The 26,915-nt window shown below is 39.1% G+C and overlaps 4 protein-coding genes and 1 non-coding gene across 6 annotated transcripts in view; 1 reads left to right on the top strand and 4 right to left on the bottom strand.

Annotated features, from left to right (window-relative positions):
- Positions 1-1,279: 1,279 nt before the first annotated feature.
- The window catches only part of LOC106656216, a 148,558-nt gene continuing 122,922 nt past the window's right edge, over positions 1,280-26,915 (bottom strand). The window contains exons 1-2 of one of the 2 annotated variants that reach the window (XM_014376987.2): positions 2,023-2,438; positions 1,280-1,741 (exon numbers count right to left, since the gene is read on the bottom strand). In XM_014376987.2, the coding sequence (XP_014232473.1) occupies positions 1,538-1,741; positions 2,023-2,280 (462 nt within the window). In that variant the 5' untranslated portion in view covers positions 2,281-2,438 and the 3' untranslated portion in view covers positions 1,280-1,537. Of the gene's footprint in view, positions 1,742-2,022; positions 2,439-26,915 lie in introns of those variants that run through there. The other variant, XM_023462787.1, reaches the window with a different exon arrangement.
- Positions 2,928-4,297, bottom strand: LOC106656219. Its single transcript, XM_014377003.2, has 3 exons — positions 3,769-4,297; positions 3,593-3,678; positions 2,928-3,517 (listed from the first exon to the last, which is right to left on the bottom strand). Exons 1-3 carry the CDS (start codon positions 4,078-4,080, stop codon positions 3,475-3,477), a joined length of 441 nt encoding a protein of 146 aa, XP_014232489.1. The 5' UTR covers positions 4,081-4,297; the 3' UTR covers positions 2,928-3,474.
- LOC111694489 lies at positions 10,658-10,764 on the top strand. The gene has a single exon (XR_002763651.1). It is a non-coding gene; the product is annotated as a U6 spliceosomal RNA (small nuclear RNA).
- Positions 20,723-21,607, bottom strand: LOC106656196 (golgin subfamily A member 6-like protein 1). The gene is made up of 3 exons (XM_014376946.2): positions 21,518-21,607; positions 21,408-21,452; positions 20,723-21,335 (listed from the first exon to the last, which is right to left on the bottom strand). The coding sequence occupies exons 1-3, from the start codon at positions 21,578-21,580 to the stop codon at positions 20,781-20,783; spliced, it is 663 nt and encodes a 220-aa protein (XP_014232432.1). The 5' UTR covers positions 21,581-21,607; the 3' UTR covers positions 20,723-20,780.
- On the bottom strand, positions 22,026-22,791 carry LOC106653104. Its single transcript, XM_023462786.1, has 3 exons — positions 22,717-22,791; positions 22,598-22,633; positions 22,026-22,524 (listed from the first exon to the last, which is right to left on the bottom strand). The coding sequence occupies exons 1-3, from the start codon at positions 22,765-22,767 to the stop codon at positions 22,066-22,068; spliced, it is 546 nt and encodes a 181-aa protein (XP_023318554.1). The 5' UTR covers positions 22,768-22,791; the 3' UTR covers positions 22,026-22,065.

The following is a 26,915-nucleotide window of genomic DNA, read 5'->3' on the forward strand; positions in this document are numbered from 1 at the left end:
TTTTTGCCTCCTCTTTCGATTGGTGCAGTTTAAATTGAAATCGGAGGATACATTTTTTGGGAAAATGGACTTAAACATTCAAGTCGAGTTTTAACCTCAAAATCAATTTTTAAGAATTTTTTGAGTTACACCACTAGAAAGAGGAGGAAAAAATCTATCGATCCATGAGTTTGGATTTTTTTTCTGACTCTTGGTAAACTTTTCCGAGCGAGCTAAACATAAGACACTTTCGGCCAAAAATGCCGTAATCGCGCGGGGTGGCCGACTTATGCTGGACGCGCTCATATATAGGAGCGCAACTAGTGAGCGAATCCGTATCGGAGGCGACCTGTCGTATATATTGTATAGAATATGATATATTTATAACGTACGTTGTTTTTTTAAATGGGCAAATCCGCAGAACGTGTCGAGATCGCGTGTATTTGATTTTACCCATTCATAAACACACGGTTGAACTTTAACTCATTTTGAATGTGAAGAAAGTGTTACAAATTAATAGGCTGATTATAGTAATGAAATATGCGAATAATTTAAATTAAAAAACATAGTACTTTTTATGTTTTCACAGCGATAGAGGGAAAAAAGGACAATAATCATTTGTTTGTAACTTCAACTGGGATGTAACAATAGATTTAAAATTTTTGAGGAATTTAAACTTTTTGAATTAAATTTAAAGCTTGATCAAGCTAAAAGTATCTCATTTTTAACGTGCACGTGAATCGCATTTTAAATAAACGCTCATATACACGTGCGACCATCAGTTCTTATAGTATTGATGTTGACATAAGACGCTTATTCCAGGAATTAATTGTAAGATGGAAAAAAGCGAAAAAGTACCTTACATTTATATGTAAATTTTACCAACTTAGTATCAACTCTACGAAACATTTCGTGCACGAAAAAATGTTTAAAATTAGTCAGTGATCTCATGAAGAATTTTTACCGTCGATTTCCATAATTTTATTAAATATGGGCATATAAAATTATTATTTACCGCTAAAACTCTCAAGGTATTAATGGTTATTCGATAACACTGGACGTTTTTTATCTTTTTAATGTACTAGAAAAAATGTGAAATTTTCATAATTTGATTCAAAATTATCTAAAGCGGCCATGAATTGCGCACTTGCCCATATGTGTCAAACATCTCAGGAAGGTTTTTTTTGAAGCGATAAGGCACGCTTTGTTATGAAACATGGTCACTCGTCAATAGTGAATATACAAACTTTACATTTTGCCGTTAAAAATTAACAGTTAAAATGTTTATTTGCGTCAAAAGCATACAAAAATATAAACGAGTTAATATTTTTTTATATTTAAATTTATCTGTTGATAGATTCAACAAGACTTGTGATTATTTATCGGTCTTACCGACAAGTCGCTGTACTTAACACATAGAAGAAATTTATTATTTTACAGTAATAACATTTTTTCTCGCTATTATCCATCGATGCTTGGCTTAAATAATTTCTAATATTCTATGATACTTAAATTAAAGGCCGTAAAAGTATATTGAAGAGCATCAATATAATACTGATTATGGTTGGACATCATTTATCGTCGTGGTATTGGCTATTGTGTCATTGGCTGTTGTGGCATTAGCTACTGCGGCATCTGTCCTATTATCGGCGTGAATTTCGCTTAATTTTTGGAACAGATCGCCCGGCAGTAGCCATATTAGGAGTAGAGCAGCCAGGAACGCCGAAATCACCAGCAAAAAACCTCCAGTTAAAAAGCGACACTGCAACAGAGACGTACATAAGAAAAAATTAATATCTTCTCGCTATCGTGAGCTGATAAAAAAGTATAATATATAGCATAAAAGTAAAAGGCCGCTTATAATCTTCTCGAGCCCGTGTGCAATACACACGGAACTGCTTCTTGAAAGCACCGAGTAATGTCGATAATAATGCGCGATGGATTATATGGAGAGAAAAAAAAATGAAATAAAAATAAAATCGGCTGTGTGAGAAAAAAATGTCCAGACACACACACACTCGTTCACTGCGCGCGCAGGCATACCTTGGACGAGCAGAAACACTTGCTGACATCTTCCCGAAAGCTAGTGGGATCGCGCGATTTTTCCCGGTTCTTCAGACGCTCCTTCGTTCGCGTGCTGACGTGATCGTTGGCGCACTCGTGAATAGCGTCCTCCTCGTCGTCGTAGATCGACGTACTTTTCGCCGGCTGTCGCTCCGATTCCTCTGCATTTTCGATCCGCGAGTACTCGGCAAAGTCCAGCAAGCTACCCTCGACGTCTTTCAGCTTGGATTTCACCATTATTACAACTCGCGTCGATTTTTACTATTTTTCGTCTTAATTTTTTTTTTTTTTTGTACGCGTAGGTGTTGCTCTGAAAGTTCGAAGCTGACTAATATATTACAGTCGAGTGCGAGGAGTGTTGTATTGATTCAACGCACGCCGTATGTACGAGTGTGTGTGTTTGTACCGGTTTTTTTCCTTCTCTCTTTCACTCGCGTAAGTACATACATGTACGCACGCACCGGCACGTATGTGTGTATGCTATATAATATATCGCAACTCTTTAGTGTCTTTTTCAATGATGTCTGAATTACACTGATTGAGCTACTATCTCTCTTTGGGCTCCTCCTTTCAATGTCACGTTGCGCGCGCGATATGTATTATATATTTTTGACGGTTCAAGCCCGAGAGCTCGCGCGCGCGTGCCACGATGCGACTGTCGCTGTACATTACATCGAGATGAGAATATATGAATCGCGCAACATGTATACGTATAGATACAAGTGTATTCGTAATAACGCTTGTGTACAGATTGAAAGACAAAAAAAATGCCGTGGAAAGTCCATTGACCCCTCTCGGAGCGCATATAGACATTATCCGCTGCGCTTTTCCTGCACACTGCGATTGTTATAATAGATTATATTATTATTAGCGATGGTAAATATTTGACGTAGATGAGAGTGCGCGGCCTATGCATCGATATGTGCCGTACATATTATATTGACGATCCGACGAGTTCATTATACATGACGGGGTTCAATTAATCAATTGAGATAACAAAACAATATAATTTATTCAAGTAGTATGTATAAACTAACATAACAATTAGGCCTAGATTATTACAGTGCACGAGTACACACAATTATATAATTAACAACACTTTTTACACTTTTCAACGACACTTTCTAACTAAATTTCAAATTTAATAATTGTAAAAAAACCTATTACACCTATTATCCTAAAAAGTACAACATTTGACAGTCTTTTGATGAATCACAGCAATCAAATCGACGCAGAAACTGACATGACACTGCATTTTTGCGATGCACGTGGATCAATGATGAATTGGAACTGACGTTATCAACACAGTTGTTGACAAAAGAAAGATTCACAGCAAGTCAACGTTTAGCTTTTCGTGAACTAAAACTTCGTTTCTCGGATGATTTTCCATAAAACATTAACACTTATACACAAGCACGCACTTTTTTTATCTCAATCGTTTTCCGATGTACTGGAAATGGGGAATTGAACAGGTCTGAAAAAGAAATAAGGAGTATGTAGACATTTTTCTTTCGTTCTCATTTATAAAAGATAAGCATTGCATACTCACGTAACTAGGCGAAAATCCTTCAGTAAAATTAAAAACACGGCAAGCAACGAGAATGCCGTTATCGTGTACAGTGTGTACTTGAAGATCTGCAAGTGACAATTTTCAAATGATAGCGTCAGCGGGCACTCGATACATAGGCACACGTACATCATTTAAAGAAATGTTATTATACTCACGATAAAATTGACTTCGTTCCTGCGGCCATGCAACGAGGCGATGTTGTTGTTGTTGCTGCTGTTGTTGTTGGAACAACAATTATCGTTTCTGTACAGCCTGTTACCGTCCGGCGACTTCCAGTAAGGCTCGCGAGAAGCCGCTGTCTGCTCAACGTACTGCGGACGACTCTTGCTGATCGTGAACACACTGACGTCCCTTGATTGTTTTTCCCTCATTACCTCCTCGTACGTGGGCAAGGGTAACTCCAAAATCACGTACTGCTTCTGTTGCTGCTGCTGTTGCTGCTGTATCGTCTCGTCGTGCGATGACATTTTTTCACTATTTTTTTCTTTTGATTTTTCACTCGCTCAAGAACTGTACACAATACAATATGCTCACAGAGCTGCGTCGCGTTACGATTTACTTTCCAAGTCCTCGAGCCTCGAGCTTAGTAGTAGCCTAGATGCGCGATTATTATATCGTTATAAATGTAGTAGGGATAAGCCGTCGGGTATATCCGCGTGCGTCGGCAGTACGTGTGACACTAAATCGATGATAGAGTCGCGCGGGAGTTTTACAGGGGATCTGCACCAGGGAAGATTTTTAAAACAACGATATTATAATGATATTCGGTAATGGCCACTAATTAAGAGATATTGTTGGCCTTGGGAGGTCGTTAAGTTTTGTTTACTCGTCTTGACGAATCATTTGGATTATTCTGGTTTTCCGTATAAATACACGTTCGATTGTATGAATTGGCTCGACGTGCGAGCCATAACTTTTATGGTAGAGATTTTTATATCTATGAATGAATGAGTCTTTACGCAGAGAGAGCGTCAATATAAATCGAACGCGAATGTGTATCGCGATTTGATAAGATTGTAGTAGTTTTCTTTAAATAATTTGGACACCTGCGAACACGCGTACATCATAAGTATTTAGAAGTTTGTAATTGGTATCTACGTTTACCATATTAGCGCATAGGCTAGTTTTATTTGAGCACGACTGCCGATTACGAGTTAGAAATTACGAGTAAAACCATTACTTGGCTTATAACGCCTGTCTGATTTTCGATTATAACCGGACGAGTTTTCATTGTGATCCGTCAAATTTCGTGTGAGATTAGCAAGAATGAGATTTGATTGATCTCAACTAAAAAGTTTAATTATGGCATTTTCAAAACCCAGCCAATAATGGTATATCAAAAACATAATGTGACAATAAAACAAAGATATAATTTTAATTTTTAAGTAAACGAAAATTTTTCCGTGGCTAAATTTTATTTCAATTTCATTAAAAAAAAGAGGTCCGTAAATGATCTCATGCCGTACGAATGTATCGCTTACTGTCATATGGATACACACATACATAAAAGAAAAAAAACTGAAACATCATGCATCTTAGATAGCAGCAATTTCCATCCTTTCTCTCTTTTCGTAGTGAAAGTAAACGCACATATTAAAAAATTCGAGTTTCAACTCAATTTAAAACATTTCAAATTCAAATTCCATTTACTTTTATCTGTAATATCATGAGTTACGAATCGATACGTTTCTCGCTCTCTCTCGAGATTTAAATGTAGTAGTTAATTAATTAATTGATTAATTTATATTTTTTCATAGCACATTATTTACTAATTGAAAAAAGGGTTTGACCAAAAAGATTGATCAAAAATTTCCGAAACTGCCGTAAAGCATACATAGTATTGTATTTGTATATTATATCAAGCTTCAATGAGCTCCGAGATATTATGAGTTAAAATTGCATTCAATAATACTATTATGCGTATAGTAGAATATCGTCTGACTTCACGTTAAACGCTGTTGAGCCCGAATCCAAGAAGAAAAAAGCCTCGAAGAGGAACGAAATTTTTTCAAAAAACATAATGTCGGTCAATATGACATTAGAGCTCAAGATTACAGTATATACGTAATATGATGCATCGAACGCATGGCAACCCCCACCTTAGAACTATTCCAAACACATGTGCGTCGCGCGTTTGAGCGAAGAGAGGTAAAACGTGCGCAGTCATCGTATCGTTCTACTTATTAGCACTTTCACGAATCTGGATCGAAAGAGATGAATGAGAGAGAAAGAGAGAGAGAGAGAGAGAGAGAGAAACTCACATAAATGCACGTGTATGCACAATAACAGAGGCCGGCAGGTTTCCTTTTTTTGTAACGAGCTCTTTATAATTTAAACATAAATATATTTATTTATTGGTTTTATTTTTTTCAATACATAACGTCCGCTAAACTTTAAAAAATTAGAAACTTGAGGGATCTTTCTACCCGTGAGCTCTCAAAAATATTGTTTTCAAACATTTTTTAATTTTAACATAAAATTTATCCTTTTTAAACGTTGCACATTATTTTTATTGTACTTTAATGAGTGCAAAACAAATTTTTCTTGCTTTTTTGGAGGTCTTGTTTTGAAAAAAAACCGCTCAAACTAAGTTCAAATGTCCGCATGCGTCCGTAAGATTTACTTTCTCTTCTACTCTATATTTTTAGAAGTTTTCGAGCTATGATGCGTTGTCATTATTCAATGACCGAAGCAGTCGCATCAGAAGCAGCAACAGCAACAGTAGCAGCAGCAGTAGCAGCAGCAGTAGCATCTATGTAAGCAGCTAGTAGTACGTAGGAACACGTGAATCGACACGCTGCTTATACTAATTTCAAGTTTTGACTCTACGTCATAATGGCCAGTGCAAATACGATTAATCAGCAGTCGAACAGACTTCCAGATGAAATACTACGGGTTCACCCAGTGCTCCGCGGGTTAGAAATACCGTTACCGACTTACGAGCAGGCGATCGCCCTCCAACCTATCCAGGTTCCACCGGTTGCGCCAACCCGAGCTCAGCCGGCGCTCGTCCGACAAATTCCACCCGAGCCAGAGGCGCGCGAAGCAGAGGCAGACAGGTGTCGTCGAGAGTTTGAGGAAGATATCGCGTCAACATTTCGCAATGCTATGAACTTCGGTAACCAGGCTGCCAAACTAGTCAAAGAAGCCATGCCTCAGGTAAACACAATAAACTAGAGATCAAATCAATTTTTTTTATTTACAATTATTACAACTGTTGCTTTATTTTTGCCTAATAACAGATGTCACTGTTCACGTGCATATTTATGGTGTTCGCAACCGTTCATTACGAATGGTCCGAGCTCTTCTTGACTAAACTCGGAGTGCTTCTTATTGTGGTGATTGCGTGCGCGCCGCTTGTTGTCAGGATCTTGCCTGTGGTCTTGCTTACGATGTTGATCCTCTTGGTTTTGCCATTCGTGCTCGTGCTTGTACCCTCTATGATGCTATCCGATTGGATAAGAAGATAGTATTTCAACGAAGACTCCACCGTTCCAGATGAAGTCATAATGTAAGATTGATTTCACGATGAGTAGATATTGGGAGAGGCACAGTCAAGGACAGAGTTGATAATAAAGTGTTTATAAATTTTTATAGTAAAAATCACAAAATTGCCGCTATGTCGAAGATTTTGTGTTACACGATAGTGCTTTACAGTACTGGATTTTATATTATATTAGAGTATTTCAAAATATAGCAAAACTTCGACCGCTCGTAATTGCTTGTTTTGGAGAAAAAGCATTGAGTGAAATGACGGATTATTTTTCTTGTTCTGTTCTCAAAATAAAGAAGAGAGTTCGGAGGGCCGGTATCAATTTTGCGAGAGATTGTTTGCTATTTTTAGAACTGCTTTTTCTTGTTATGTTTGAAAAATTTTGTTTACGTTGATCACAAAGGTGGAAAAGTATTCGTTTAACGGCCATGTTTGTAAAGTAACGTTTGTGCATTAATTTTGTATTATTATTGTACTAGGTTTTGTGAATGTGTCAATTTTTATTTTTATACAGTAACGAAAATACAAATTATTTTTTGAAAAAAGATGACAGTTTTTTCATTTCTACACCAACACAGAACAGAATTTATATAGTCTCATCATTCAAAACCTTCTAAAAAATTTAATTAACTTCCAAATCGACTATAAAAAAATTTGCTCAATATTAGGATTATGCTTTTATTCCATACAATTTTTTTTTAATATCTCTTAACTATTATGAACGAATGATAGTAATTTTTAAATTAATGAAAATCAAACTTTTGAGAAAAAAGCAACAACCATTGTTATAGTACAACAATTTTATCAATACAAATAGTTCTAATGTTTCCTATTATATAAAAAAATATTTTACAAACATTTAATAATTACACAGTAGATACTAGTTCATTGTCGAATTAGGAGTTTGAATTTGAAAATTCAACGTCTTTGATTCTTCATGAGATTCATTACGAAAGTCAATTTTATAGTCTTGAACCTTTACACTTAATGTACCTAAAAGTAATTTTTTAATTAACTTATGATTTTTTTATAAATTTTAATGTAAAAAAATTACAATTCAGCATACCTTTGAAATAACAGTCAATATTTTCTAAACTATATCGAACATGGAAAAATAAATTGCAACCATTACAAAGGTAAACAGAATTAAAATCAGACACGTCCCCATCTCCCTTTTGTAGTCCTAAAGAATTGAAAATTATTATAAATCAATGGACAAACAATTGATATAATCGTTTTTACGATAAGCCGAGTTTATATGCGAATTTCATGCTGAATTTTACTTACGCGATAGCAGTCCCTGCACTCTTGACTGCATGATACGGGGGGTCGGTATTCGAAAGGATCAGACGATCGACGACGATTGCTAGAATTCGAGGATATAGTAACTATACACGCATCATCTTCAGTTGCATCTTCATCATCGTTTGATACTGAAATCGCAGACTGAGCGTTTCCTCTTTTAAAAGCTACGTCCGAAGGATTCATGGGGAATGTAATGTTAATGACCACCGAATCGGCAGCCACAGTACTTGCGTAAGCGTGGGCGTTATTTAAATGACACGACGTGGTTGTTGCAGTAAAATAACTGTGGGATTTATTTAACATTTACTATTTACATTATTTACAAAATTAACATTATTAAACTAACCTGAATCAACACAAATGTCGGAACTACAGTACGTTGTATCCTGTATAACCGTCTGCCTCTATCTGATATGGATACGTTTATTTACATTCAATCATACATAAGACGAAAGGTACTAAGAGTCACATGACTCTTAGCTGTGTTTGAATCAGATACCTTACACTTGTAGACTGCACGTCCGAATCCATTGCACTGGACATTTTTTACAAAGCACAAAAAACGTTTTTAACACACGTAACAACACCAACGTTACACGCACATGCGACCAACTTGGACTGTACTGGTGTAACTTAAAGCCCTGTGCATAGGAGGAAAGGCCTTCTGCTAGTAGCTTCCTTGTGGTCCAACAGACATAGCTTTCTATTTTATTGACGTCCGAAATCATCTATTATATTTTGAATTGACCTAATACGATCAAAAAGTATCGACTGCTCGAGATTTAAATCAATAAGTGGAGTTTTAAATAATCATCACGACAACTGAATATATTTCAAGAGTCAAACGCGTACATAATATTTATTTTTGGTGTAATTGAAAATAATTAATAATTTGAATTAATATTTTGAAAAAAAAAAAAAAATTAATAATTTGTAGTCGGAGTCTGCGGAAGTGATGAGCCTCCGTTCAAAAACATATGCTACTTCTATTTCACTTTCTCTCTCTATCTCTCTTTCTCTCTCTTATTATAGCTTGAGGCTTCGAACGCGCGAGCACGTGTTAGTTACTGTCAATTCCGGAAATTCATGCGTGTGTTCGCGTTTAAAGGTTACTTAGGTTCAAACGAAACGGAAACGTTCGTACGTTAAAATAATTATGTTAATGTGTTCCTGAACGTTGAACTAAATATTGCATCGACTTTAAACAGATGTTGATATTTGACAAATACACCTGGTACAATTAAAAATTGAAACATCGACAATTGTTATCATTTAAAAAATTGGTGCATGAAATTATTCAAAATAAAAATGTTTTATTCTTGTAAAAAAGGATATTATATATCCTATTATATATTATGAATAAGCGTAGCTTCGTTGAACAGAAAACCCCTTCAAGTATTCAGCCACACAATCAGCACTGTTGACTGTATAGCGAGCATAGTGTCATTCTTTCATTCGGAAACGAAAAGTCAAACTGCTACTGCTCTGTATTTCACGAGAAACTTTAAAAGTAACTATCATCGTATTCAATTTATTATTTTACGTTATACAAACTCGTCTTTCGCTGACGAGGGTTTTAATTTTTTATAAAACAAAATGTATTATCTCAACGAGTAACATTGAATCATTTTTTATTTTTTTGAATTAGAAAAATCCTATACATCGCAACGTACACGTCGTCATGGACAGTTTTTTCGAATGCAACTGCATATTCAATATCGTTTTTTGACAAACACTTAGCCTCACTGTTATCTACAGTTAATCGTTTTAACGATTCCTCTATTTTTGACATGTTGATTTCGTTAACATCAATTTCAACACCACTTCCGTACTGTGTTAAATCAAATGATTTGGTATTACCTGTTCAACAGGTAATTATTTGACACTGAATCAGTGCATGAGTATATTAACGATGAAAAATCATAAAGAAAAACGTTTAACCCTTTATATGCCTGTAAGCTACTAATCTTGCCTCGTATGAGTAAAAAAATGTAACCTACTAATTTTTGGATAAATTTTTACTATCGGATATTGATTTTTGTTTTATAAACATTTTTCGTTTTATTAATAAATTTGAAATTAAATGAGTTATTGCGCAGGTCCTTTTGAAACGTGTGCGTAAACTCCCGATTTATACTTCTCGTACAAGCCACTAGGAGTCTGACTAAACGAATAAAACGGTACCCGCAAGTGGCAGGAAAAAGACCTCGATCACTATATAAGATGCCTGAGCCCCCTACTCCGTTGTACTTGCTTCGGCAGTACATATACTAAAATTGGAACGATACAGAGAAGATTAGCATGGCCCCTGCGCAAGGATGACACGCAAAATCGTGAAGCGTTCCACATTTTTTGGAGTTGTTAATTTCAATTGTGCATAAACATAGGTAGGCTCAATGAACTATAGAAAAGCGAAAATAATAGTTTCATATTGGTGGCCTGAAAGTGTCATTTCCTCTGTGTTAAATGACTTTCTTAATAAATTTTTTAAACTTTTTTTATAAATTGTGCCGAATAAATGTTTAAAATCTAAATAACTTTTAAAAAAAAATTCCTCGTTTATTGCCGTTAAATGAGTTTAATTGCAGTTTTGTCATCGTAAAGAATGATACTATAGACGAATTGAAAATGTCCAAAAAAACACGTCAGGAATCGAATACGATTTTTTTACAAAATAATCGATTATCAATTCACTTTGTAGAAATTGCATTTCTTTCATTCGAAAATATTAAAGCAGTACCGCTGCTGCTCACCTCTGTGAATTTCACGAGAAACATTAAAAGTAATTATCATCATATTCAATTTATTATTTTACACCACACAGAGTCATCGTTCACTGACAACGAGGGCTTTAATTTTTCATAAACACATAACGTATTACCGTGCCCAGCAAAATTGAATCATCATTCATCTCTCTGTGAACCGGAAAAATCCTATACATCGCAACACGAGCGCGTTTCAATTTGCTTATATTTAATTATCATACCTGCGTGTGCGCAAAGAAGCTCGTTGGCAAAGCGATATGCAGAGCCTTAAAATAAAATTCCCTAGCGGAGGTAAATTTTAAAAGTAAAAGAAAAAAGCAGCGCCACTCGTTCAATAAAGTCGAGGCAAAGTCCTGCTCCGGCGAGAGGAGAATAGGTAATTTAATCAAGACCAGAGCGAGAGCTCGAGTTGTAGTATATATCCGCTCCGCCTCCTTATTTAATGAAGACGCATCGTTTCGACCTTTTTGGGTCGAAATGGCTAGGTGGCGACGCGGCGATACTATGTGGCTGGCCCTGTCTTTGTTTGCTAGTTCCGCGCGCCGAGGTGATAATCTGATACGTTATAGTGTCACTTATACACACGTAACAAAAGCTTGCGCTGCGATCTGTCGACCCGCTCTCTCGAGTAAAGTCGATTAATCGCACCGAAATTGCATTACATGTTTTCATATCGGATAAATTCGTTTTGTAAACCCACCTATGATTCGAAAATATTTAAACTCGAAAAGCTCGACGTGATCGAAGCGTTTCCTAGTCTATCTTCTACATAATGTACACGCACACAGTATATAGGTATCTGCACTGAACGTGGTATAACGAATAAGACAAGTGGCAACGCGACTTGACCGATAATGTACATTAAGGAGAGTAGGTAGATATATATCGCAGTAGCAGCTAGTCGTCACTATTCTTTTTGTTTATTCGAGATTCGAGTGAGAGACAGGCTCGGGTCGCGTTAAGGAACACGGGAAAGCACTTCTGAAACTCGCACACTTCACGTCGTCGAGGTGGCGGCAACGGCGACGGCGGCGGCGGCGGCGAAAGAGACGACGACGACGTTGATATTCGCCCGTACTTTCAGCTCCTTTTCCACTTTTCAACTCGACGATTCGAGTCAGCTAGCTCTGCTTGTGCGAGTAGATGTGTGTAGTGCATTTGCACGCGCTATATACAAGGACAACATTAGCAACGCGCGCAATCTCGTGATGTACACACACACTCTAGCTCGATATAAATTGATATCTAGCCGAAATATTGATCGATATACGCGACTTACATATACGTGCGCTCTCGCTTTAAAAGCTTTTTTTCTCGCTTCCGTCTCTCTTAGCTTTAATTTGCGAGCGCGTGGAAAAATGTGCGTCATACCTATACAGACAGAGTCTCGAGCGCGCGAGCTCGAGAGAAATAAAGGAAGGTAACTTTGGAGACAAAAAAGCCGAGCTTTTATATATACGATTTAAGTTAAGGCTTGAAAAATGGCCTGCTCTCTCTCCGTCCCACTCTCTTTCTCTCTCGCTTTTGCCCCGAGAACTGAAGAGTTTTTCCTAAATTAATTATCGTAGCCAATTACTGTCCTTTTCTCTTTCGCGCGCGGCTCCTTGCAAGGGTTGAAAGCTCGTGCCCGCCTCCGAGAGCTGGACCTCGGAGAGCATTCTCGAATATATACATATACGTATATATTATAACCCCGAGACTCCGCGGCAACTATTGTCCGGTGCTAAGAGGTTTTGCTTGTATCTCCCGAGATGCGCGTGCGTCATCCGATTAAAATTACTAATTAGCTAATAAGGCTCATACTCGGTCCTGAGCGGGCGCGCGCAGCAGAAATGTGCTCGGGCACGCACACACGTATACGCTGCAGCGTATCCCGAGTCTAAAGGAGAAGTTGACCGCCTGATTATGATGCATCGCTCTTTCCGTATAACTTGGACTTGGGGCGCGCGCACTGCTTTCGTACGTATTAACGTTATATAATATACGAATATAAAACAGTTTGCGGGCACTCGAAAACTGTTAATTTCTCGAGACTCGTGATATCGGATTTAAAAAGCTCGCGTATAAACTACAGCATTAGAAGAAAAATTCGTAAGGGTGTAGCGAGAAAGTCGTAAAAAACAATCGTAACGAGAAAACAAGTTATGGATTGATAAAAATAAGAATTGGGAAAATCGCTACTAGGCGATCTCCCATTTCGGGTAGAGACGGGTTCGAAGAAGAGCCGTCCTACGCAAACTTTTATTAGCCACTCATGCAATTTGAAGAGTTTCAATATAAAATCTTTTATTGATAAAAGTAATAAAAAAAAATGAAAAAACAATTATGACAGCTTGTACTTATTTCGAAAAAATGTAGAAAACATTTTTCGGTTTAAATTAAATTATTAAATGGTTTCCAAGTTGGTTTTTTCGGTAAGAATGCACTGCTGTTACATTGTTAGCAGAAATAATCAGTTTGTTCGCGAGTTTGATCCATTCATAATTGCGATTACAAGAGGTTTACCGTAAATCCAGTTCCAACCAAGATACGTGAAAAAACTCTGAACTGATCGTTGCTTAAAAATCAAGTTGCCAAAAATAAAACACTACCATGACAGTGAACAAAGGTGTAATGATAGTTTATAGCACGTGAAGTTTACGTAACATACAAATTTCTGGCATCATTTTTATTGAAATTCAAAAAACATCTGTCAATCATCATTTCTTCTCGCGATTGAGTCATAAGCAATCTTTGCAACCGAAGTGTACCGTTTTTATGTGGGTTAGCAAATTTGATTTTCGTCCAAATTTCTTCTCGCACTTGTCGCAAGCGAAGTCTTTGCGATTTTCATGGACTGTTTTTTGATGTTGGTTCAAATGGCCTCGATCTCCAAATTTCTTACTGCAGCTATCACATGCGTAATCCTTACGACCTTCGTGGACTAACCTTTGGTGCCTGAACAAATCGTTTTTCTGTCCAAATTTCTTTCTGCAGCTATCACATGCGTAATCCTTACGACCTTCGTGGACTAATCTTTGGTGCCTGAACAAATCGTTTTTTTGTCCAAATTTCTTCCTGCAGCTATCACATGCGTAATCCTTACGACCTTCATGCACCATCCTTTGGTGCCTGAACAAATCGTTTTTTTGTGTATATTTCTTGTCGCACTCATCGCATGCGAAATCTTTGCGACCTTCGTGTATTGTCTTCTGGTGGATGAGCAATTGCGATTCACGCCCAAATTTCTTCTCACACTTGTCACATGCGAAATATTTGCAACCTTCGTGTACAATCTTTTGATGCCTAAACAAATCGGTTCTAAATCCAAATTTCTTCTCACACCTGCTGCATGCGAAATCTTTGCGACCTTCGTGAACTGTCTTTTGGTGCCTAATCAATTGCGTTTTAAGTCCAAATTTCTTCTCGCATTTATTGCATGCATAATCTTTACGACCTTCGTGTACAGTTTTTCGGTGTATGAGCAAATCGTTTTTTCGTCCATATTTCTTGTCGCACTTATCGCATGCGAAATCTTTGCAACCTTCGTGTACTGCTTTTTTATGTCTGATCAAATTGCTTCGATATCCAAATTTTCTCTCGCATTTTTCGCATGCGTAATCTTTCCGACCTTCATGGACTGTTTTTTGGTGTTTGATCAAATCTGATTTTTTTCTAACTTTCTTCTCGCGACTATCACAAGTGGAATCTTTACGATTGTCATGTACTTTCTTTATGTGTAAAAGCAATCTATGTTTAGTATCAAATCTTTTCACGCACATTTCACATAAGTAATTTTTGAAAACTTCGTGGAAAATTTTTTTGTGTTTGAGTAAAGTTGATTTATTTTCAAATTTCTTCTCGCACTTGTTGCAAGTGAAATCGTTGTTGTCTTTGTGTGCTAATTTTTGGTGCGTAAACAAACTCGATTTTTTTACAAATTTTTTCTCGCACCTATCGCATGCAGAATCTTTTGTGCTTTTGTGTACTGATATTTGGTGTCTACTCAAATGACTTCGGAACTCGAATTTCTTTTCGCACTTGTCGCATTCGTAATTTTTTTGTTGATTGTGAATTGTGTTTTGGTGTGTTCTCATACTTGATTCTAATGTAAACGTCTCCTGACAAATATCACAAACACATTTTTTGTCGTCTGAATCAACAAGATCATGTTGATTTAAATTATTTTTCGAGGTAACTTCTTCGGATTTCTCCTCACTTTTATCCATTTTGGTGCCTGAATCAAACGATGAATCCTTCTATTTAGTACCGCGGAAACTGAATGAGTAAAATTTATCTTTGCGTATTCAGGCTTGTTCGATCGGAAAGGGCAACAGTAAAATTAATTTATTTTAATATACAACACGATTAGGAAGTCGAGGAAATATGTCAAATTTGTTTACGATCATATTGTTTACAATTAAAGCACCGATTTATCTGTTTATACACTGTTCTTACAATATTCGAATGATTTAAAATTCCAACCGGCCGACGATTTTTTCGGAGAATTTTTTCGGCCTTCTAAAATCAAGTACTTCAAAAAAGCTTCCTTTGAATCGAGTAATATTAAAAAAAATTTTTATATTTATTCCTAACTTAGCCGCCCCACGCCATAGCGTGCTTGGCACGCTCCATAACTCGTCACTGAAATGTGTCGTGTAAGAAATTTGAATCTAGGCAACGATATGCACGCACTACGACTGTGACTGCACCATCGATGGATGCCCGTCTGAATCATCGTCGTATGTAATATATATTTCATTGTGAGCAAGCCACTCGTAAGTAATGGGACATTGTAATATCTAATAGCTGTGTGCACGCCGGTCTATATTCGTATGATGTATATTTGACGAACGCAAGAAAAAGAAGGACGAGATGAGTTATAGATTACTGCGCTGTGCGTGTGTGCAAGAGAGTGTGAATATCAAACGAGCTTTATTCTTTCACCACCTACAGTGTGCCGCATGTATCTATGCTTATAAAGCGATTTTTAAAAGCCGCACACGACTACGCTAATTCGCATTATTGGGCGGGCTTTTCACTTCACGACTCTCTAGGAGCGACTTTTTTTCTCCCCTCTGTATAATGTAGACGAAATCTCGCTCGATCTTTGCTCGCGAGAGCCAAGCAAGAATCGAGCGTGACTCGATGCCATCTTGATCGCGCGCTGCTAACGAATTTATGGCAAATTTAAAATGAAACCTATATAACACGTGAAGCACGCATCGCATGACGTACGCTGCTGCTGCAGCGCGACACGCAAACCAAGAGATCGACACAATAAATTCGTTAATTTACGCATGACTGGCCGACTCAATCATCGAGCTCTCGATACGCTCTCCCTTCTCTCGCTTTCTTTCTTGCTCAGTGAGTGTCGTCGTCGTGCCCAGTGTATACGCTGCATCACGAGCATCGTGTGCCCATTGTGCGTGTACTATTGTCGTGTACACCAAGGGCAAGTCAGGGCGTTTCGAATTCGCGTATAAATGGATTTCTCTCTACGCGTGCGTATGTGTACACGAGCGATTGTCACCAAGGTGCAGAATTCAAATTCGACGCTTCCTTCATTGGACTATGCATGAATATGCGCATCGCTTGCACCCAGAGACGACCAAATTGTCGACATTTAGTTCCTTGCGGTTATTAGAAGTTTAAAAATTCTCAATTCGCATGTCATCTATCGTAATTCAATGCTCAATCCCAGCATGTTTATTTGGGAGTCACAATCAAACCGTCACTTTTTTAAAATTTAAAAATTAGAGATATAAGATTGTAAAGTCATTGACGAGACTCACGAGACTGGCTAAGTTATTTTGTACTACTTATTTAGTGCGCCTGTATGAATGACATACTCATTAAAATTTGGTTTACATTTTTTATAGCATGCAAAAGGGACTTTTCTGTTTTTCGCGGCCTAGGGCAGTAATATACTATTGGAATGATCGCTATATCAAAATTGATAATTCTCCAGGACGGAACAAGAACCGAACGATACCCGGTCAGATTTCATATGCTTTATAGCTATTATAGCTGCATACTTCTCAAAACATATGGTCCTAACTACATTGTACTTTCTCTTTCCAGTAGATACTTTACATAGCTCCCAAAACATGTGGCCCCAACTACACTGACTTTCACTTTTTAGTAGATTCTTTACATAGCTCCAGCTGCGCTTGTAGTCAGCGTAGTCAGTATAAGTTTGAACGCAGCAGTGAGAACAACGATAAAATATTGCGTCTATTGCAGCTAGAGCTAGTTTGTGCGAAAACAATAAAAAATACACATTTTATATTGTGAGCGACTGATTGTGTGTGTGTGTGTGTGTGTTTGTGAGTGCGCAGAACGATGGCCACGTTCGAATTAGAATCCAAATTAGAACAAATAAAGAACTTACGAAAAAAGATCGATTGGAACATCAAAATAGAGCGACATGAATTTCTCGGTCAACTATATCCTTTAATCAACGGTTGGTCGCATAACAGTTGCAAACTTCATAATCTCCGGGACATTTTTCGAAAGGAAGAAATTGAACATCTTCTTTTGGTTTCCATGATATTAATCATCCGTGGTGAACGAAACGATCGTCGTGGAAGTGAATTTATCAAATTTGTGATCAGCAGCGGCTACAAAGACGAGCCTGACTTGGATGAAGACGGCCAGCCAATATTGCGTCGCACCACACCACTGCATCATGCGGCTAGACTGTCCGGCTTCAAAGATGAGAGCGAATCCGATGATGAAGACCCCCCATTATACGTGCGTCATGGGGTTAGATTCAATACCCAGTGGTATTTGACGATTCGCGACCTTTTTCGTCACGTATACAACAGGTACGAGGCGAATTACATAGACGAACATGAATGGACGCATTTCCACGTGGCCTGTAGGTTCGGCTTCCGAAGCATCGTCAAGGCATTTCTCAAGGTCGGGCAAGATCCCAATTGCCACGCGCAAAAATCAGTTGATCCACCGATACACTTGGCTTTGGACGATCGCAGGATTGATTTGGCTAAATTATTGTTGAGCCACGGCGCTGATCCGAACTCGACCAATTCGTCAGGATTGACACCTCTTCTCCATGTTTGCGCGATGGACTACGCCGATCGTAGTGGCAGCGTTGACTTGGCAAAAATGTTGTTAGAGCTCAGCAGTGACAAGTATCAACCGGTTCAGGTCGATGCCCAGGACTGGATGGGTAACACACCGTTGCGCTTGGCTTTTGAATATGGCGACATGAGGATGGCCGAATTGCTGCTGAGAAAAGGAGCCAATCCGAATTTGGTCTACAGTTCTAACGGATCGACTCTTTTGCACGTTTTTTGCGAAACATACTTTGATGGTGGCTTGTTGGAGCAATTTTTCAAGCTTTGTGACGACATTCACAAGACGGTGCCAGTCGATGTTTTTAACAATCGCGGCGAAACACCGTTGAATTTGGCTTTGCTCAATTGCAACGAGAAGAAGGCCGAATTACTACTAAGAAGAGGTGCGAACGTGAATTTAGTCAACAGCGAGGGATCGACTCTTTTACACGTTATCTGCAACAAAGACCGAGACGACAAATCGGCAAAGATTCTATTCAAGATCTGCGACGATATCAATCAGATGGTGCAGGTCAACGCCGAGGACAATGATGGTAACACACCGTTGCAGTTGGCCGTGGCGAATCTTTTGCCCAATACCGTCGACGTACTCTTGAATCATGGCGCTGATTTGTCTAAATGCGTTTTCCCAACATTAATTGATCCAAAATGGCCGTATTGTAGTGGGGATCGTAAAATGAGAGCAGCGTCTGGTGTCCTGGCCGTCGCCGAGCATCTTGAGGAAAGAGGATACGATTTTAGCCGAAGCGACGCCTTGACGATCATGAAATTTTTCGCTAAACACGGTTTCTTTGAGAAGTTGCCGGATCTTGAAAGATGTTGGTACGACGACGAGGAGTTCACGAGCACAGCGAAGAAAATTAAGATAAATTCTAGTCTGTCGCTCTACGATCTAATCCAGTTGCGGCCCGAAGAAGAGGATAAACTACTCACATATATGGACTACTTCGTTTTCGCGAATAACATTAAAATGTGTTATTATATTCCACCGAGACCTTATGAGAATTGTATTTTGCATCTGTGCGAAAAACTATCGCGAGGATTTTTTCGACGCTGGGCATTGGATCCGTTCTACGAGTTGATACACAAACGGCTGTCGATAGAGTGCTGCGAAATAATCTTGAAAAAACTGAACAACCAAGATTTGTGCAATATCTGCTTGGCGGCTGCTGGTCAAACCTCGTGATAACGATAAATGTATTTCCAGTACTTTTTATGTCTTGTATTATTCATTGTTATAGAAATTGTAATATTATTGTATTGTCATAGAAAATTGTAATATTATTTGAATGTATATTTAGCAAAAACTAAAATAAACAACTCGGAATATATGGTAATAAGAAAATTGAACTTTTTTGATCCTGCTACAACAAGTCGTGAGAGTAGATATTAAAAATTTAAGGAATTGGTGAAAGCTAAAAAAATTCAGAATGTGAAGTCATGAAATATCCTGCCTACCGCAGGATAACAGGATGACCGAGTGAAACTTATGGAAAATCAACAATTTTGAAAATTTTTATCTAAAATTTTGTTTGCAGCTTATCTAATAGATAAACTTTATTGTGTGAAAATTTCAAATTGCTTAAACTTTTGGTTTTTAAAATATAATTTTTCGAAAAAAAAATGTCTGCCTTTTCAAAGCTACGTAACCTCTTAACGCATTTTAAATCTTTATTTGTCCTTTGCATTTTTTCGTTTAAGTGCTTCCAACTCGATCTAGAGCATCAGATTGATTTAAGCGCAATTCTGAACACATTTCTGACGACGTTAATGGATGATAAAATTCACGCAGCACATGTTCGGGTCGCTAAAAAGGCATCATAAAAATTTGGACGCAATCGGTTGAACGGTTATTGAGATATCGTGTTCACAAGGCCGTTTTGTTTTAACAATAGTAAGACTTCGCTTTGCTCAGCTGAATGATAGAAATAAATAAATGGAATTTTTTGAATAATCTAATGGCGACATCGAATAGACATGAAAAAAGGCATCGAAATGATAAATTTGTTTTTCTCTCTCGGTGCATTTATACGTACTTTTTTGAGACTAAGAAACTGTGCAATTTCGTTCAAAAACATACGCCACGCAGCTGATGCGCTTGGACGTTGCACGTAATACGCCACGTATATACACGAGGGGTAGTCGTCAAGTTAGAGAATTAATTAAGCCTGCAGAGTTAGGGGGAGGGGGCCTAGAAGCCTAGACGACACAAGAGGAGAGGCGACTTGTTGACAGAGAAGCGTAATTAGGAGTGCAACCTCGTGGTACACGTGATTGCTTTCGTCGTCGTGTACACTCCCTTTCTCAGTTTGCGTGTGCGTGTGTGTGTGTGAGTATATAGACTACTACATACGGTTGCGTAATGTACATTCGGGAGCATCGAGGGAGTGAAACTTTTCAAGATTACTACTCGCGTACATTCAGAGCTGAGTGTGTAAGTCTGGCGTGAATAGTGATAAATCAATTTTTTTCTTTTAATCGTTCACTTTATTGCGACGAATCGAAGCAAATCAAAAACATTTTTAATGAAGTCGATGATGTCTCTCCTCGTGTCTTAATCTTCTTTCTTCCTTCTGTCTGCGCTCTTCGGCTCTACGAGCCCTCTCCTCTTGCACCTTCCTCTCCCTCTCAGAGTCCTTCATTTTTTCCTTCTCCTCCTTCTTCTCGGACTTTTTCTTCAGATTCGCGAGTAATTTATGGTACAGTTGATTCACCTCGGTCAATCTGTCTTCGGCTCCCTCTCGCAGCTTTTTCAGTTCCTCAATCTGGGCTTTTAACGATGCTTCCAATTCCGATTGTTTTTCGGCGTCATCCTCGCGCTCGGCCACGACCTTCTTCAAGTTCTCGATCTCGGTGACTTTCGTCGAGAGCTGCGTCTTGTAGGTTTGGTCGATTTCCTTCACGCGATTTTCCAACTCTTCCAACTGTTCCTTGGCGATCTCGGCCTCCTTGCCCGTGACTCTGTCCCAAAAATGAACGATTTTCTCGCGTATCTCGTTGGCGCTCTCCTTGGCGTCGTTTTTGAATTTCGACCACCATCGGCTCATTCGTTCACGCAGAGGTAACTTTTGAGCGACCTGCGCAGCAATGATTAATTGATAAAAAATGCGTTTCATTAAAAAAGTGATGTGTTAAACGAATTAACTTACTGGAGAGGTTTCATCTTCAGGGAATGGTTCTGGATTCGCGTACGCCTATAAAAAATACGATCATGACTATTTGTATAATATAAAATTAATATTTACATTTTTCTACTTACAAAAGCGACGGAAAATCCTACGAGGAGTAAAATTAAAAATTTGCTAGACATGACCTTAGCCATTGTTCAATCAATGTTCAATGCAATTATGTCTTGTAACAACTAACGATTTCCATATCTAATGCAGATACTTATATTCCTTGGAATTCGTGACAAGGTAATAAAATAAGTGCACAATGACGCACACTCTGTCATTACTTTTATTTTCGACAAATAAGTTATTGCCGAATGTTCGCGATCGGCATTGAATATTGTACCGCGGTACACTTTAACTTAAACTTCAAAATATGTCAAAATAATATTCATATTTTATGGAAAAAATCACTCGCAGTTTTCTTTCGAAACGCAGATTGAAATTGACTTTCGTTATCTATCCAAAGATATAGTATGCTCTCAAAATGTATCGTTAAATGAATTATCAGCATTTCTTTTTAATGTCATCATGGGTAGATTAAATTGGGTAAAACAATTTTAATTTAGTTCAGACTTTTATTAAATTTGATAAAAATACAAATAAAGTACATGAACGATGCATTACACACTGTAAATTAAACTCTGCTCGAGTGTCGTTGATATTTCTGGCGTACGATTTTATCAGCTGCGGTATAAATGCCTTGATACTCTCCGATGATTCTGTTGACTTTTGTACGTATCTCGTCGCGCGTCTTCTCGAGTTCTCTCTCCTTCTGAGCCAACTCTCGCTCGTGTTGTCGTCTCACTTCCGCGACGAGCTTTTGGTTATCGTCTTCGAGCTTGGCCCTCAAAGCTTCGACTTTCGCGGCCTGTTCCGCGAGTATAGCTTTGTATTGTTGGTCGACTCTGTTCAAATCGTCCTCGAGCTTTTTAACTTGCTCTCGGGATTTTTGGGCCTCTTTACCGGATACTCTCTCGTAAATTTTGACAACCTTGTTCTTCACTTTTTCGCCCAAATTTTTAGTTCTGGCTTTGAAATCCTGCCACCAACCCGAAAGTCTTTGGCCCAGCGATGGCTTTTCTGCATGTTCAACCTATAAAAATGTTATTTGAATATTTTTTGATGCATTTGCGTCGAAGACTCGAAAAAATTTCATCGAAGCTTACCTTTTCATCGCTATCTAATTTAGGACTCGGACTTGCCTGCAATAATTTCGATATTGTATCAAATATTTTTCTACTTGTGCAGATTTCAAGGTAAAAAACAAAAATATTCAATAACTTACCAAAACAATGGCGCATCCAATGACGATCAAAAATACAACTTTTCGAAACATTTTTGGTTGATTCGTATGAGCGACGTCAAGTGTAACTGTTCATTTAAATTGAAAATGTCGTGATTGTGGATCGTTAAGTCATTAAGCCAGTCACGTATATGTTTAATGACAGCGAGTAAAAAAATATTCTCTATATATGTAGGCTGCTATCATCCGTTAGCTGAAAAACAGCGCGCGTGAGTCATTCAAAGTATTTTTAAACATACATCTATAGGTGTGAGAAATTAAGCCCCAAACGCGACCAATGCGGACTGACTGTGTATAGGCCATCACACTAATTATGAGTATGTATGGAGCGATCATTAGCTAGATTCGCGGCTGTATATAATCTACGGTCGATCCGTAACGATGTGTGAACAACCCGCAGCGGAGTTCGGATGGATGGACGACAGCTTCGAGTTCGTATAAGCGCGATATATCATACAGAGGAACGGATTGAGGGCCCCGAGATAAGCTTCGCTCGCAAGCCGAGGCGTCTAGTTTGCGTGAGCGTCGATCTCCAAGGACTTCCGCTTGGCCGAGCTGATACTATGCGGCGACGGCGTTGGCGGCGGCGTCGTCGTCGTCGTCGTCGTTCCATGGACACATGCCAGAATCACTTGGCTAACGGGTTTGGATCGATCGAGCGCAATCCTTTTTATTCAACTTTTCTTATTTTCGAGAGAAAGAGAGGAGAGAGAGAGTACGCTCGATGAATCAACGAGTGATCCTCATTTTTTCTAATTATAATTATGGAACGCACTCAGGGCTTAATAGCTTCGAGAGAGAGAGAAAGAGAGCGTAGCAGCACTCGACGAGAAACAATGGCAAAAGCAAACGCGTCAGTCGCGGCACGATAAATCAAAAGGGCCACGGAACGACGATCTGGCTCAGGCTTTAAGCTCTCTCTCTCTACTTCGTTTTCTATAGAACGTTCGGGTCTCTCTCAGTCGCGAGAGTGGTATAAATATGCGATGGCACTGAAAGAGGCAACTGTATACAATATATAGCATTAGCGCGACAATCCCCTAAGTATCCTAAGCAAGCGAGCGCGCCAGCCAAAAGTGATCCGTCACTCTCTTATACTCTTGTGCACGCGCCCTTGTATTATGCATGACGGCTGTATGTATGTGTGTGTGTGAATGCGAGCTGCTATATAAGGCACTTACCCCCGAAACCGAACGTCAGACCGAGAGCCGTATATGGACGCGGCCGAGTGGCCGCACACACGAGTAAGTAAGAGGGAAAATGAACCCGAGAGTAAAAACTCTTTGGCGAATTACTTTTCTTCGCTTCGCCCGAGCATATGCGTTACGAGTTTTCGTAAGAATTTTGAAATACATTATACTTATCGCAGACAAGGTGCGATATAGAGACTTTTAACAGGGACCTGAAAGAGCATCGAGCTCTCTTTACTATCTGTATGTCAACGGATAAGGAAAGTCTTGACTACAGTTTGTAAAATATAATACATTGTTTATAATTGTTAAAAATAATTATAATTATAAAATATTGATACCATGGCTCGTATAATATTGTGTGATGTCATTTTGATAAAAAAAACATAATTATAATATTTTATCGTCTGTAAATTGATAATTCTAAAAGATTGAATTATGTACATCACACATAATATAAGTGCCAAGTTGTCAATTTCGTGAATTGTTTGAGCCCTAAGAAAAACATCGCTTAGAGTGTGCTAATGCACGTAAAGACGAGCCATCCTTATCTCTCATTTATTACATACATCCCACGGTGGATTAAAAATCTTCTCACGAAGTGCAAATGACAGCGCATAACCAAGTGGGCATTTGTACACTCGAGCCATCCCACTTAGATATTAAAGCGCACACACAAACTGCGTTGAAGTATTTTGGATCCTCGAGCATGGCGAGCATCTCTCAAACTCTACATATCTCTTTATGTGTCAGCTGGCAAATACTATACGAGCGAGAAAACCTGACCAAACCCTATTATATGTGCATCCGAACGTGCAGGGCTCGAGGCGAAATTTATAACGCACGTAGAAAAGAGATTATGTTTGGCGCGATACTTTTAACCCACTGTACAAACGAGCCGTTGTTACATTATACGAATCTGTAGAAGTAACAACAGCAGCAGCAGCAGCAGCAGCAGATCGTCGAAAAGCAAAGAGACACGCGTTGCGCGTGTCGTTGGCATATAATTATGGATTAGACGAATGAAAGGACGAGCGATGATGCAAGGGATGTGACACTATGCCGCCGCCGCCGTGCGCGTACGTGAAGAGAACGACGACCGCACGAGGGTGTACTGCTGCTACTGCTGCTACTGCTTTACTGCTATCTTGTGCGTAATGGATACTTTGAAACGTTGGCTTTAATTTTTGTGTACGTACGAGGCTGCTGCACGCACGCGTGAATCTCCGCTCGAGAATCAAAAAGTGAAATTTCGTCGAGTGCTCGCTCCGAAACGAATGGACAAAAATTAATCGAACCAAGCAGCAGCAACGACAGCAGCAGTGGTGCGGCTACTTGGCTCGAAACAATGCCATCTAATGCCGCATACACCGTGTGTGGCGTGGCAGCGCGCGCAGGCATCGCAAGTCAGTGGAAAAATGACATAACGTCGAGCTGTAGTTGTGCACGTAATAGGCGCAGGAGGGGGGTCAAAAAGTGACAATGAACCTTATACGAGCGAGAGAGAGAGAGAGAGAGGACATAAAAAACAGAGCAACGTCGTTGGGGATGATCTGATTACCGAATTTGCTTCATGGGAAAGTCATGCGGCTGTTACCAATGCGTGTAATGAATGGCGTGTGTGTGTGCGCTCGCGCTGATACCAGATACATCAGCCGGGTGTTATATATGCTTGCGCGCACACGCAGCCGCATATAATATATATTATATCTTTTGGAAACGATTGGATTTTCACGCGTTCTGCGTTATTGTATTTGTTCGACTTTTATTATTTTTTTTTGTTATCTTATCGAGTCATTGTCTTTTTCGACGTGGGAAAAAATATCTCAAATTTGTTTCCACTTATAGTCTCATGTAGAGTTTATAAGGTATAACTCGCGCCACGCGCATATATAGGATCCGAGCGCTATTATGTTGATGAAAAAGAAAAAAGAAGAAGAAGGAAAAAAATTCAATACTCTCGGGTAAAGATCGTGCAATCATCTAAACGAGCTCGAGCCTTCTGATTCGTATACAGCATCATCATATAGATATATACGTGTATGGGGTATAAGAAAAAGGAGCTGCTGCTGCTGCTGCTACTCCAGGAGTGCAGCACGTATAAACGCCAGCAAGCTAAGCCGTGCATCACGACCCGAGGGATATAAGAAGTAAGAGAGAGAGAGAGAAAGAGAGATAGAGGTAAACGCTCTGTACTTGCGGCTCTTACCTAAATAACCACTCAGTCGCGCGCGCAGCGTTCTACTAGCTATATGTATAAACGTACTCACTCTGTGTGTCTGTGTGTATGTGTATGAGTACGCACGCCCGCGTGATGCAAAGGCTATACGTCTGCAGTGCGCCGATGCCGGGCTGCTATGTGTGCAGTGTGTACGTGTGTAATATACACCAGAAGCTCTCGCGCAGATTAACGGCTCCATTCGCCAATTGATTTCTATTTCTCTGCTATCTACGCTCGGCTTACCCCGCGCGCAGCTATCCGTATATCTCTTTGAGCGCGATTATATACAGTAAGCATTGTATATACATTTTGTACTCACTTTGTTTCGTTTAATTTCACTTTCTTCCCTCGGAGCTGACGATATTATTTATGTGCTAAAACGTCGTGAAATTATTTTTGAATGAAGTAACTGCGTGGTGGCCCTCGACTCGATGATAATGTGCACCCCTGCTACTGCTGTACGAGGGCACGCAAGGCATCGTGCGAGCGATGCAGAAAGAAAAAAAAAACTTTCAGCGCTTGAGTTACGATTACCCCCATCGCGGATCAGGGGGTAGGTATATGACTGCACGCGCGCGCGAAAAATGCGTGAAACCACCGGTCGCTGTTATGTCATACATTGTATGTATCGTAACACTCCAATTTCACACGCGCGTGCCGTGCGCTGCGCTTCTGAATGAGATGCGTCGCGCGAGATCGCATACACATTTACCTATGCTACTGCTGTTGTATTTTTGACGTCGAGAGCTCGTAACCGATTGTATACATAT

This window comes from Trichogramma pretiosum, unplaced genomic scaffold (assembly GCF_000599845.2).
Source record: "Trichogramma pretiosum strain Unisexual culture from Peru unplaced genomic scaffold, Tpre_2.0 scaffold1, whole genome shotgun sequence".
In the NCBI taxonomy this organism is placed as follows: domain Eukaryota; kingdom Metazoa; phylum Arthropoda; class Insecta; order Hymenoptera; family Trichogrammatidae; genus Trichogramma; species Trichogramma pretiosum.

What these genes read in the sequence shown, in the direction of transcription:
- LOC106656219 (XM_014377003.2), bottom strand. Translation starts at nt 4,080, where the DNA reads ATGTCATCGCACGACGAGACGATACAGCAGCAACAGCAGCAGCAACAG. An exon ending in GGAACGAAGTCAATTTTATC is followed by an intron (nt 3,679 to 3,768) that starts GTGAGTATAATA and finishes TGTCACTTGCAG; the next exon opens with ATCTTCAAGTACACACTGTA. An exon ending in AAGGATTTTCGCCTAGTTAC is followed by an intron (nt 3,518 to 3,592) that starts GTGAGTATGCAA and finishes TTTCTTTTTCAG; the next exon opens with ACCTGTTCAATTCCCCATTT.
- LOC106653104 (XM_023462786.1), bottom strand. Translation starts at nt 22,767, where the DNA reads ATGTTTCGAAAAGTTGTATTTTTGATCGTCATTGGATGCGCCATTGTT. An exon ending in TTGGATGCGCCATTGTTTTG is followed by an intron (nt 22,634 to 22,716) that starts GTAAGTTATTGA and finishes AAATTATTGCAG; the next exon opens with GCAAGTCCGAGTCCTAAATT. An exon ending in AATTAGATAGCGATGAAAAG is followed by an intron (nt 22,525 to 22,597) that starts GTAAGCTTCGAT and finishes ACATTTTTATAG; the next exon opens with GTTGAACATGCAGAAAAGCC.
- LOC106656196 (XM_014376946.2), bottom strand. Translation starts at nt 21,580, where the DNA reads ATGGCTAAGGTCATGTCTAGCAAATTTTTAATTTTACTCCTCGTAGGA. An exon ending in TAGGATTTTCCGTCGCTTTT is followed by an intron (nt 21,453 to 21,517) that starts GTAAGTAGAAAA and finishes TATTTTTTATAG; the next exon opens with GCGTACGCGAATCCAGAACC. An exon ending in CTGAAGATGAAACCTCTCCA is followed by an intron (nt 21,336 to 21,407) that starts GTAAGTTAATTC and finishes ATTGCTGCGCAG; the next exon opens with GTCGCTCAAAAGTTACCTCT.